This window comes from Rhinoderma darwinii, chromosome 13, assembly GCF_050947455.1.
Source record: "Rhinoderma darwinii isolate aRhiDar2 chromosome 13, aRhiDar2.hap1, whole genome shotgun sequence".
In the NCBI taxonomy this organism is placed as follows: Eukaryota; Metazoa; Chordata; class Amphibia; order Anura; family Rhinodermatidae; genus Rhinoderma; species Rhinoderma darwinii.
Genome location: NC_134699.1, coordinates 21351516 through 21365212, shown reverse-complemented (window position 1 = coordinate 21365212; position 13697 = coordinate 21351516). Strand labels below are relative to the sequence as shown.

Genomic DNA, 13697 nt, shown 5'->3' with positions numbered 1-13697 from the left:
TTGGATTTTTCTGCCTCTAATTCCATCGTGTGAGCATAGCCTTAGAGATAGAACGTCTTGTTCTTCTTTCACTAAGGAAGTAAGAACCTCCATCCCTTTACCAGTGATGGCACAACAACCTTTCGATATGCCATTGGTGTTTCTTTATCTTCGTCAGCCCCAATTCCTCTGCAAGCACCTTTGGTCGCCTGGCCCCGGGAAAATCTTGCTTATTTGCCAGCACCAAGAAGTGGACGCCTCTTGAATCATTTTCTTTCATGATGGCATTAAGCTGACCTGAAGAAAAGTCTCTGGGTTGGCATTTTCTACCTCAAAGATAATTTAATCTCCTGCTTAGGCCCACACCCATGGCTGAAGTAGATGTTCTTCTTGGTCAGTCCTGTAGGCATTCTCTTGGTCTGGTTTATGTAGAGGTCTATGTTGATTTCAACCTCCTATTGTTATATATTTTTTTATTCTTTCACTGACCAAGCCTTCCTGTAACCTGCCCAGGAAAAGTCATAAGCTGGATTTTACTGCTTGCTCTGTGCTGCAAGTGTTTTCCTAAACAAACTTTCTATGTGACATAATATTTGCCAGACTTGGTGCACAATGCAGGAATTTCCTGTTTGCTCTGTCACTTTCTGCTGTGCTGGAAGATTCCTCTTAACCTGCGCTGACCTAGCAGCTGGTGACGTGATTGGAAGTGACTACAAGGAAGATCTGAAACGTGAAAGACTAGAGATTCAGTTCTAACTCTTTCCGGGAAAGCTCGGTGACAGCTATATGCCCCTATAATAGTTCCCCCAAAGGTTGCCAGCCAGCTTTCCCAAACAAATCCACCTAATGATGCAATGATATTCCCAATCTCCACATTGCTTGTGACTCTGTAAGCTGTAATGGCAGCCATATAGGTTTTTACGTAGGATTCCTGGAAATTAATAAAGGTAGAAACTACTGAACATAATATTTTGTAGATATTGACAGACAACGACAACTTGATGACTTTGTGTCATGTACACACTTGCAAAGCAGATATATAAACTATTAAATTAGGTCTCTTCGTTTTTAAGACATTTTACTTATGGAAGAATGAGTCTAAGGGGTGTGTCTATCCCTGAATGAGTCTAAAGGCTGGAGCTTCATTGATGGCTTTAACCAATCAAAATGACTATTGCACAGAATTGAATGGAAGGACAAACCCCCCTAATGAATATTACTGATTATTTGTTTTAATTAAGATACACAGATACAATTCAGGAGGATCACAGTATGTGTTATATGAAGACAATGGCATTCTTATAGTGCAGAATATATTTAATTATATCACTTAAACATGATTTGTGCAAAAACAGAAAAAGAGCAAGTTAGCGACAGACCCTTAGCTGTTGGCGCCAGTCATGTGCCGCTGCATGGGTATGTAGTATTACATGGTGGACATTCATATGTAATTCATTGATAGTCCTGGTCCGCCCGACCAGTAGGTGCGGATGTTGAGTGACTCTGCACTCTGACGCATAGAGGGGTCCCAAGACATCCGTATGCCCAAACAGTGCACATGAAAAGGGGTTGTCTTAGTGAGACAACCCTTTTAACAGCTGAATAAGGATGGCCTTATGAATCCTTTGGAAACTATGGTGGAATTTATGAATATGCCCATAGCCACCTTTAGTATTTCTGTAGTATAAGCTTGTGCATTGTTCAGAGAAGATAGCTAGAGAAAGAAAATCCTGTTCTTCTTACCTGGTTTTACAAATTCAGCAAGGATCTCCAACCCCTCAACAAGACCATCCCCAGTGGTGGCACAGACTTGGAAATGCCATAGGTCTCTTCTTTCATAGGTCTCCTGGTACTGGGAAGATCTTGCTTGTTGGCCAGCGCCAGGAAGGCGAAAACAGCAACTTTTTTAAAATTCTCATTGATTTGTGACTGGTTATTTTTAAGATCAGATTGGTTTGATCCTTCACGATCCTATCCTGATACTGGGTTATGAAGCTACTTTCCTTAAATGGTTATTCCGGTTAAAAACATATCAACTATCAAGAGATCAGACCCCCACTGATTGGCGTTTCTGTCACTCCTATAGAGTTTGAATGAAGAGGCAGCGCACATGCTCGATTACGGCTTCGTTAAGACTCCTCCTTCGCATGGTCATGTGGTTGGGAGGGACAGAGGACCATAGTCTTCTGTTCTATAAATCGGTGGGAGTCCTAGCAGTCGAAATCCCACCTGTCTAACATTTATCACCTATCCAGTGGGTAGCTGATAAATGTTTTTAAATACCCCTTCATAGTCTCTTTTAAAGTCAATGAGATCATTTTATCCAAGGCCATATGCAGATAACAAAGCCGTGTGCATGGTGCCTGTTCGGTGGAAAGCCATAGGCTCCGTATTACGGCATGCGATTGAATATGCTACATTTTTTTTTATAGTAGAGAGTATATTATTCCTTATTATACACACCTCAGCTGTTGCAGAACTTCATTTTAAAGATAAAAGGGAAAGTTTCCTGTTCATGATTGATATAAAACACGCTCACCCTTTCCATAAAGTTGGTCTGCAGCATATGAGGTGTGTATTCTGATGTTTTGCAGCAGCTGGTGCTCAGGACTGTATAATAAAAGCTATATCTGCTGAAGAACCTTTTCTCTACCCCTTTGAGACACAACCAATTTTTGTTTTTTAATTCTCGTTTTTTTCCTCCCCGTCTTCCAAAAGCCATAACTTTATTATTTTTCTGTCACCATAGCCGTACGAGGGCTTGTTTTTTGCAGAACAAGTTGTAGTTTTTATTGTACTATATAATGTACTGCGAAACTGAAGAAAAAAATTACTTGTGGGGTGAAATAGACAGCGATTCTGCCATTGCTTTTTGGGTATCGTTTATACAACCGTTCATCATGTGATCAAAAAGACATGTTAACTTTTGTCACGAAGGGTCTGTGGACCCACTGGGCCGTACCGCCTTGGCGGTAGGGCAGCTGGCCAACAGGGCGCAGGTCAGAGTCTATAGTTATATAGGGTACTTGTGGCAGCTCGGACAGTAGCTTGGCAGGAACTAGGCAGCAGATAGACGTCAGGCGTGGAGAAGCAGGACAGGCGTGGTATCCGGCATAGCACGACTACAGCTAAGTACGGCACTAGATCAGGATACAGGTTACAGGAACAGGAGCAGGAAACACTAGGGGACCATTTGCATAGACAAACTATAGGGAACACAACAACGCTCAGGCATAGAACTAGAGGGCTGGACCCCTCTTATAGTCCAGGGTACTCACGGGTCAAAGTTTGTCCATGAGGTTCGGTGCGCACTGCCCCTTTAAGAGCGGGCACAAGAGTCTCCTGAGGAGGAGGATGGGGCCAGCGCTTGCCGACTTGTGGCTGCGGCTGTCAGGGGGAGGTTGGAGCTCGCAGCCACGGACATTACAACTTTATTGTACTGATGGATACGATTACGGCGATACCAAATTTATGTAGTTTTTTTTTTGTTTTACTACTCATACACGAAAAAAAACCGAATTGCTAAAAAAATATATTTTTTGTGTCGCCATATTCTGAGAGCCATAACTTTTTTATATTTCCGTCGATTCTATTTTTTCCGGGGATAAGGTGACCAAAAGACAGCAATTCTGAAGTCTTTTTTTAATTAATTTTTTACAGCGTTCACCGTGCCGGTTAAATAACGTTATATTAGAATAGTTCAGACTCTTATGGAGAAGGTGATAACAGTTATGTTAATTTTTACTTTTTAACATTTTACTTTTTAACATTTCTTTAGTTGAAAACAATAGGGAAAGTTTTGCTTTTTCACTTTTAATATTTTTTTTTTTACATAAAAAGAACTTTTAACTGTTTTTTTTCCTTTTTTTTATTAGTTCCCCTAACGGACTTGATCCAGCGATCATTGGATTGCTTGCACGATATACTGCAATACTAATGCATTGCTGTATTTCGGGATTTTTACAGGTTCCGACAGGGCTTAATAGGAGCACAAAGATGACAGACAGCCATTGGCACCCTGCAATCGCATCGCAGGGGGGGGGGGGATAAGCTGACTGAGGAGGCCGCCCCTTCTTTCTAGCAGCACAGATACCACGGCTGCTATTGACTATGGCATCTACTTAGATTAAACTAGCGTAATCTAAGTTATCAGACACCCGCTCAGTATGGAGCACACTCAGCCTATCAGCCCGCTCCAAACTTCCCCTTGGCGGCTGTCACGTCGCCAAAGGTTAAAGAAAGAGGGGGCACTACAAGTTGTTGGCTCAAGAGACGCAACTTGCTACAAAACTGATCTGTCACAGACTCTATCTATCTATCTATCTATCTATCTATCTATCTATCTATCTATCTATCTATCTATCTATCTATCTATCTATCTATCTATCTATCTATCTATCTATCTATCTATCTGTGTTTTATTTATAATCATCCTAATATGTAGTGACAATAGAAGTTTGTTTTGATAGCATATGTTCCGAAAACAAAAATGACAATAATAATATTTAGATTTAATATATATTTAATGCAATTTATTAATATAATAAATGTTAATATTCAGAGCAGCAATCAAAATATATTGTAATATAGTATTGCTGTCCATAGTCACGCCCGATATTTACATGTGTACTGTGATGTGTAGCACGCATTGCAAGGTTGTGTTATGGTCATTGTGGTGTGTTAAAGGGGCTGTCCAGGAATGGAAATACATGCCTGCTTTCTTCCAAGACAACGCCACACCTGTCCACAGGTTGTGCGTGGTTTTGCAGCCCATGTCAATTCACTTCAATGGAGCTGAGCAGCAATACCAGACACAGAACATGGATAGATGTGGTGTTATTTTTAGGAGAAAGCAGCCATCTTTTTCTTTTCTAATCCTGGTCAACCCCTTTAAATTAATATTATTACATTAAAAAGACAGATTCAGGCATCTGTGACAATCACGTTTTTAGAAAAAGATCTGCAATCAGATGTAGATGTCACATTCTTGCAGAAAAGTGATATTAGAAGATTTGAGTCACAAACAAGTTTTTTTTTTTCTGGTTGACATTGTCAAAATGGTTTGTTCTTCTTGAATTGTTTCACCAAGTCCGTGAGTATCTCCATCCCTTCGACAAGTCCATCTCCATTGGTGGCACAACATCCTTGGACATGCCACTTGTGTCCTTTCATCTTCCTTAGCCCCAGCTCTTCGGACAGTTCTCCCGGTCTCTTGGCACCTTGTAGATCTTGCTTATTGGCCAGCACCACAAAGGGGACATGTCTCATTTCATCGCTCTCCAGGATGGTGCTGAGCTCTGAGCGGGCCTCCAAAAATCTCTCCGGGTCAGAACTGTCCACCACAAAAATGAGCCCATCCGGGTTTTTATAGTAATGTTTCCACAGGTCTCTTAACTTACCCTGACATCCTACGTCCCACACTGTGAAGGTGACATTACGGAAGGGTTCAAGAGTCTCTAGGTTGAACCCAATGGTGGGGTTTGTAGTGATTGTCTCATTCAGCTTCAGCTTAAACAGGATAGTTGTCTTCCCAGCAGCGTCCAGACCCGACATCAGGATCCGGGCTTGGTATCCAGTGAAATTCATTAGCGTTTGGTGAAGTGCGCTCAGGAGTAGACCCATAGCTGAAGAACATTAACTTCTCAGCCAGAACGAAAAGTAGTTTACTTTTGCAGACTTGACCTATTTATACACAGCTCTTTCACGTGTAAATCATTTATGTGTCCATGGCAACCACAGACGCTCTTCTCTAGTATTTCCTAGTTGTTCTGTCATTCTGTGCTGTGTTGGAAGATTTCAATACAACCTGTTATGACAGTGACTCTGTGACTGCACTGGCAGTGAAACTTTTACGTAGCGTGAATATATATTCAAGCAACCTATACTAGCGCTCTGCTCTGGGACTCTGTCGAATTCCCTGACATCGCTGTCCATATATAGACAGTGTGTCAGGGTCTTCCCCAGAGCGGAGTCCTGGGCAGAGCGCTAGTATAGGCTCCGCTCCGGGACTCTGTGGAATTCCCTGACATCGCTGTTCATATTTGGACAGTGTGTCAGGGTCTTCCCCAGAGCGGAGTCCCGGGTATAGCGCTAGTATCGGCTCTGCTCTGGGACTCTGGCGGTCCATACATCGACAGTGATGTCAGGGGCTACCCCAGAGCAGGAGTCCCAGTGATGTCAGGAGCACAACTGGAGTCCCAGGAAGAGCCCACTAGCGCTCTGCCCGGGACCTCAGCTCTGGGGTTGCCCCTGACATCCATGTCCATATATGGACAGTGATGTCAGGAGCAGAGCTGGAATCCCAGGCAAAGTGCTAGAAGCGGCTCTGCTCCGAGACTCCAGCACTGGGCAAGCCATTGACATCACTGTCCATATATGGACACTGATGTTAATGGCTTCCCCAGAGTTCCGGTGCAGAGCCTATTCTAGTGCTCTGCTCCGGGACTCCAGCTCTGGGGTTGCCCCTGATATCACATTCCGGTCCAGGAGGATCCTCTGACATCACTGTGTATGGACGGTGACGTCAGGGGCTCCAACAGTAAAGGAATCCCCAGCCAAAGCGTCGGCAACGCTCTGGCTGGGGATTCCACTCCTAGAGGGAGCCCCAATGGAGCTATCTACTTGGGGTGTGTGTGGCACTATCTGCAGAGGGCACTGTGGCAGCATCTGCGGAGGGCACTGTGGCAGAATCTGCGGAGGGCACTGTGGCAGAATCTGCGGAGGGCACTGTGGCAGAATCTGCGGAGGGCACTGTGGCAGCATCTCCGGAGGGCACTGTGGCAGCATCTATGGAGGGCACTGTGGCAGCATCTACGGAGAGTACTGTGGCAGCATCTACAGAGGGCACTGTGGCAGTATGTACAGAGGACACTGTGGCATTATCTAGGGGTCTGTTGCATTATCTACAGAGGGCTCTGTGGCATTATCTACAGAGGGCACTGTGGCATTATCTACAGAGGGCACTGTGGCATTATCTACAGAGGGCACTGTGGCATTATCTACAGAGGGCACTGTGGCATTATCTACAGAGGGCACTGTGGCATTATCTACAGAGAGCACTGTGGCAGCATCTACAGAGGGCACTGTGGCAGCATCTACAGAGGGCACTGTGGCAGCATCTACAGAGGGCACTGCGGCAGCATCCACAGAGAGCACTCTGGCACTATCTAAAAAGGGGCTGCCCAATCTTGACATGTGTGTCTGCCAAACGCTGCTAACTGAGCCGCCGGACTGCATTTAGCGACACTTAAACTGGAAAACTGGATTGCTGAAATAAGCACGTGGAGAAATTGTAAACCTAACGGTATTATTATAGTGTTGTAGTATTATTATAGTAGTTCAAATAACTAATTGATTAACAATAATTTTTGTATTGTATCAAATTTGAAAGTAATGCGGCCCGACAACTTCCCATTTTTTCTATAAGTGGCCCACTTACCCGGCCGAGTTTGAGACCCCTGTTATAGATGCTGCCCCCTCCATGGAGCATTGTGGCTTATTGCATGCTGCTGGGAATTGGTTTTTAACTTGCCCCTGTATTGGTAATCATGCTGTTTTTAATATGATTTTGAGTAGACTTGATCACTTTAAAGACATAACTGCAGCCACAGTAGTGACGAGTGGTAGGCAACTGTCTAGGGCACCACCTTGCAACAGAAATTTGGGGGCACAATTTAATAAAAATAAAAAAAGGGAACAATGACAAAGATTTGATGTACATTGAGACAATAATGTGCAATGATACCATGTGTACAGGGTCAGTCACTGTAGTAGGATCTGTACAGATAAGATGACATGACTATATGTGTGCAGACTGAAGCCAGAGTGTGACTGACTGGGGTCTGTATAAGTTAAGGGGGTCTGCTCTGGGGCCTATATTAGTTAAAGGGTTTGTCTGGGCATGGGGTGTTTTATCATACTGATGACCTATCAACAGGATAGGTCATCAGTATATAATCGGCTGGTGCAGGAAGCAGATGGCGCCGTACACTGTATAGCGGCCATGCTGCAATGCTGAAGCTCTGTTCACATTTCAGTTAATAGGAGCAGAGCTGCAGTAGCCCAGCACGGCCGCTATGCAGTGTACGGCGCCATTTGCTTCCGGCACCAATCACTGCATAACACCCGGTGCCGAAGGCAGCCGTAACAGCTGATCGGTGCGGGGTCCGCGTGTCGGAGCACCACCGATGATATACTGGTGAGCTATCCTGTGAATAGGTCATCAGTATAAAAACATCGCCCCATGCCCGGACAACTCCTTTAACGGAGTCAGCCCAGTGGTCTGTAAGGTGTGGGCATGGCCTATGTAAATGGGCGAATGTATAATACATTTTTCTGTGTTTTATGTGTGTATATGCTGTATATATGTATGTTTATGTGTGTGTATATGCTGTGTGTGAGTCTGTGTGTGTATTTGTGTGCTTGCTGCGAGTGTAAGCCCAGCCCTAAATGTATATATGTTAGTGATCGCACATCTTTCCCTAACTCTTCTGGTTATTTTCAGAGTTCCTGCACTTCAATAAAGCAATGCACTCAATCTGCTTTTATTTGACTGTAACCAAGGGGTTAAATTCAGTCTCCCGTGCACGGCTCTTTGTGACAACAGATCCAAAGTTCAATGCATCCGTGTTCATCCAACCACATAACGTTTTTTTTTTTATTCACGTTTGTACGTGACACAGCAGAGTCCAGCGTGGAGAGTCTTGCATAGCACACTGATGACTGGGAGGAAGTAGAGAGAAGTAGGAGGAGAATGTCTAATTACACTGATGACTGGGAGGAAGTAGAGAGAAGTAGGAGGAGAATGTCTAAACACAATGATGACTGGGAGGAAGCTGGGAATGTGATCACCGCACCATGTCACTAGTCTGAGATATTTGTTAGTATTCATCACTCCTCTCGGTATAGACTCCATAGTAAAATGCATCTTATCTGGTCACCTTTTGGTTGCGGCAGAGAACATGGGCACTCTGGTGAGCAGGATACAGGGACTGTGTGGCAGGATGCGCCTAAAGAAAGCTACTGTTGTAATGATTGGACTTGATGGAAGTGGCAAAACCACAATACTGTACAGACTAAAGCTGAACGAAGCTATAAAACCTGTACCAACAGTCAGTTACAATGTAGAAACCTTGGACATTTTTGAGGACATATCACTTGTAATGTGTGACGTTAGTTTAGGAGCAAAGGGAGGGCCCTTAAAAAGACATTACCTGGACCTCTGCCAAGGCTTTTTGTTTGTTGTGGACAGTAAGGGTATGTGCACACACACTAATTACGTCCGTAATTGACGGACGTAATTCGGCCGCAAGTACCGGACCGAACACGGTGCAGGGAGCCGGGCTCCTAGCATCATACTTATGTACGATGCTAGGAGTCCCTGCCTCGCTGCAGGACAACTGTCCCGTACTGTAATCATGTTTTCAGTACGGGACAGTCGTCCTGCAGAGAGGCAGGGACTCCTAGCATCGTACATAACTATGATGCTAGGAGCCCGGCCCCCTGCAGTGTGTTCGGTCCGGGTCTTCCGGCCGAATTACGTCCGTCAATTGCGGACGTAAATAGTGTGTGTGCACATACCCTAAGGGTGTGTGCACACACACTAATTACGTCCGTAATTGACGGACGTATTTCGGCCGCAAGTACCGGACCGAACACACTGCAGGGAGCCGGGCTCCTAGCATCATAGTTATATACGATGCTAGGAGTCCCTGCCTCTCTGCAGGACAACTGTCCCGTACTGTAATCATGTTTTCAGTACGGGACAGCAGTTCCACGGAGAGGCAGGGACTCCTAGCATCGTACATAAGTATGATGCTAGGAGCCCGGCTCCCTGCACTGTGTTCGGTCCACTACTTGCGGCCGAAATACGTCCGTCAATTACGGACGTAATTAGTGTGTGTGCACATACCCTAAGGACACTGAGAGATTTGGTGAAGCCCGGGAAGATCTGCGCTATGCAATATATATGGTGACACGGGACTTACCATTCATTGTATTGGCCAACAAACAAGATCTAGATGGGGCTTGTAGTCCTACTGAACTTGAGCATCATCTCAAACTTGATAGGATTCCTGCCAGGAAATGGGACGTGTGTGGCTGCTCTGGTGTTACTGGAGAAGGTCTTCAGGAAGCGCTGGAGAAACTGTGCAAAATGATCAAGGAAGACGAAGAGCAATAAGGAGAGAACTTGTCTTTGACAATCAAAAATCAGAGGTCCCATGTCAAGATAATATTGAGAAACATATTACGGCATGCGATTGAATATGCTACAATTGTTTTTTATAGTAGAGAGTATATTATTCCTTATTATACACACCTCAGCTGTTGCAGAACTTATTTTTGAAGATAAAAGGGAAAGTTTCCTGTTCATGATTGATATAAAACACGCTCACCCTTTCCATAATGTTGGTCTGCAGCATATGAGGTGTGTATTCTGATGTTTTGCAGCAGCTGGTGCTCAGGACTGTATAATAAAAGCTATATCTGCTGAAGAACCTTTTGGGCATGACCACACGTGGCGGATTTCCTCCGCAACTGTCCGCATCAATGCCGCACAGAATCTGCGTTGCAGATTCTGCTGCGGATCTGCACAAAATGTGCAGTAAATTGATGCGGACTAGCTGCTGCGGACTGCGGTAAAAGTACTTCCCTTCTCCCTATCAGTGCAGGATAGAGAGAAGGGACAGCACTTTCCCTTGTGAAAGTCAAAGAAATTCATACTTACCGGCCGTTGTCTTGGTGACGCGTCCCTCTTTCGGCATCCAGCCCGACCTCCCTGGATGACGCGGCAGTCCATGTGACCGCTGCAGCCTGTGCTTGGCCTGTGATTGGCTGCAGCCGTCACTTAGACTGAAACGTCATCCTGGGAGGCCGGACTGGAGACAGAAGCAGGGAGTTCTCGGTAAGTATGAACTTATATTTTTTTACAGGTTGCTGTATATTGGGATCGGTAGTCACTGTCCCGGGTGCAGAAACAGTTACTGCCGATCACTTAACTCTTTCAGCACCCTGGACAGTGACTATTTACAGACGTCTCCTAGCAACGCTCCCGTCATTACGGGAGCCCCATTGACTTCCTCAGTCTGGCTGTAGACCTAGAAATACATAGGTCCAGCCAGAATGAAGAAATGTCAAGTTAAAAAAGCAAGACGCATCCGCAGCACACATAACATGTGCATGACAGCTGCGGACTTCATTGCGGAAATTAGAATCTCCATTGAAGTCAATGGAGAAATTCCGCCATGAGTCCGCCACTGCTCCGCAACAGACAGAGCATGCTGCGGACACCAAATTCCGCTCCGCAGCCTATGCTCCGCAGCGGAATTTTACGCATCGTCTAAACGAACACTGCTAAATTAAAGTGGAAGTCAATGGACAAACGGCTCCGCTGCGGATTAACGCTGCGGAGTGTCCGCAGCGGAATTTAAGTGAAATTCCGCCACGTGTGAACCCAGCCTTTCTCTACCCCTTGGAGACGCAACCAATTTTTGTTTTTTAATTCTCGTTTTTTCCTCCCCGCCTTCCAAAAGCCATAACTTTATTATTTTTCTGTCAACATAGCCGTACGAGGGCTTGTTTTTTGCAGAACAAGTTGTAGTTTTTAATGTACTATATAATGTACTGGGAAACGGGAAAAAATTATTTGTGGGGTGAAATAAACAGCGATTCTGCCATTGCTTTTTGGGTATCGTTTATACAACGTTCATCATGTGATAAAAAAGACATGTTAACTTTATTCTACTGACGGATACGATTACAGCGATACCAAATTGATGTAGTTTTTCTTTTGTTTACTACTCTTACACGAAAAAAACGAATTGTTAAAAAAATATATTTTTTGTGTCGCCATATTCTGAGAGCCATAACTTTTTTTATATTTCCGTCGATTATATTTTTTCCGGAGATAAGGTGACCAAAAAACAGCAATTCTGAAGTCTTTTTTTATTTTTTTTTAACAGTGTTCACCGTGCGGGTTAAATAACGTTATATTAGAATAGTTCAGACTCTCATGGACAAGGTGATAACAGTTATGTTAATTTTAACTTTTTAACATTTCTTTAGGTGAAAACAATGGGGAAAGTTGTTTTTTTCACTTTTAATAATTTTTTTGTAACTTTAACTGTTGTTTTTTTATTAGTTCCCCTAACGGACTTGATCCAGCGATCGTTGGATTGCTTGCACGATGTACTGCAATACTAATGCATTGCTGTATAAGCTGACTGATATCAGTGTGTGAGGTTTATAGTTATATAAATATTAATTACAGGAAAGTCAGTAGAAATTTTCTCTGACATGTATTCTATATAAACACACAGTACCCACACAAATATTATATGTACACATCTATCTATCTATCTATCTATCTATCTATCTATCTATCTATCTATCTATCTATCTATCTATCTATCTATCTATCTATCTATCTATCTATCTATCTGTGTTTTATTTATAATCATCCTAATATGTAGTGACAATAGAAGTTGTTTTGATAGCAAACAAAAATGACAATAATAATATTTAGATTTAATATATATTTAATGCAATTTATTGATATAATAAATGTTAATATTCAGAGCAGCAATCAAAATATATTGTAATATAGTATATTGTATTAACCCCTTCCCCAGTTTTTGCAATAGACGGTTGTGATGTCCATAGTCACACCCTATATTTACATGTGTACTGTGATGTGTAGCACGCATTGCAAGGTTGTGTTATGGTCACTGTAGTGTGTTAAAGGTGCTGTCCAGGAATGGAAATACATGGCTACTTTCTTCCAAGACAGCGCCACACCTGTCCACAGGTTGTGCGTGGTATTGCAGCCCATCTCCATTCACTTAAATGCAGCTGAGCAGCAATACCAGACACAGAACATGGATAGATGTGGTGTTATTTTTAGGAGAAAGCAGCCATCTTTTTCTTTTCTAATCCTGGTCAACCCCTTTAAATTGATATTATTACATTAAAAAGACAGATTCAGGCATCTGTGACAATCACGTTTTTAGAAAAAGATCTGCAATCAGAGGTAGATGTCACATTCTTGCAGAAAAGTGATATTAGAAGATTTGAGTCACAAACAAGTTATTTTTTTTCTGGTTGACATTGTCAAAATGGTTTGTTCTTCTTGAATTGTTTCACCAAGTCCGTGAGTATCTCCATCCCTTCGACAAGTCCATCTCCATTGGTCGCACAACATCCTTGGACATGCCACTTGTGTCCTTTCATCTTCCTCAGCCCCAGCTCTTCGGACAGTTCTCCCGGTCTCTTGGCACCTGGTAGATCTTGCTTATTGGCCAGCACCACAAAGGGGACATGTCTCATTTCATCGCTCTCCAGGATGGCGCTGAGCTCTGAGCGGGCCTCCAAAAATCTCTCGGGGTCAGAACTGTCCACCACAAAAATGAGCCCATCCGTGTTTTTATAGTAATGTTTCCACAGGGCTCTTAACTTGCCCTGACCTCCTACGTCCCACACGGTGAAGGTGACATTACGGAAGGGTTCAACAGTCTCTACGTTGAACCCAATGGTGGGGATTGTAGTGACTGTCTCATTCAGCTTCAGCTTGAACAGGATAGTTGTCTTCCCAGCAGCATCCAGACCCAACATCAGGATCCGGGCTTGGTATCCAGTGAACTTCATTAGTGTTTGGTGAAGGGTGCTCAGGAGTAGACCCATAGCTGAAGAACGTTAACTTCTCAGCCAGAACGAAAAGTAGT

At 43.7% G+C, this 13697-nt stretch overlaps 3 protein-coding genes across 3 annotated transcripts; 1 reads left to right on the top strand and 2 right to left on the bottom strand.

Moving 5' to 3' along the window:
• Positions 1 to 4483: 4483 nt before the first annotated feature.
• Positions 4484 to 5638, bottom strand: LOC142666346 (uncharacterized). Its single transcript, XM_075846350.1, has one exon. The coding sequence runs from the start codon at positions 5599 to 5601 to the stop codon at positions 5032 to 5034; it is 570 nt and encodes a 189-aa protein (XP_075702465.1). The 5' UTR covers positions 5602 to 5638; the 3' UTR covers positions 4484 to 5031.
• Positions 5639 to 8939: 3301 nt separating this feature from the next.
• On the top strand, positions 8940 to 10159 carry LOC142666828 (uncharacterized). The gene is made up of 2 exons (XM_075847045.1): positions 8940 to 9236; positions 9899 to 10159. Exons 1-2 carry the CDS (start codon positions 8940 to 8942, stop codon positions 10157 to 10159), a joined length of 558 nt encoding a protein of 185 aa, XP_075703160.1.
• Positions 10160 to 12525: 2366 nt separating this feature from the next.
• Positions 12526 to 13697, bottom strand: LOC142666228 (uncharacterized). The gene has a single exon (XM_075846213.1). It carries the CDS (start codon positions 13654 to 13656, stop codon positions 13087 to 13089), a length of 570 nt encoding a protein of 189 aa, XP_075702328.1. The 5' UTR covers positions 13657 to 13697; the 3' UTR covers positions 12526 to 13086.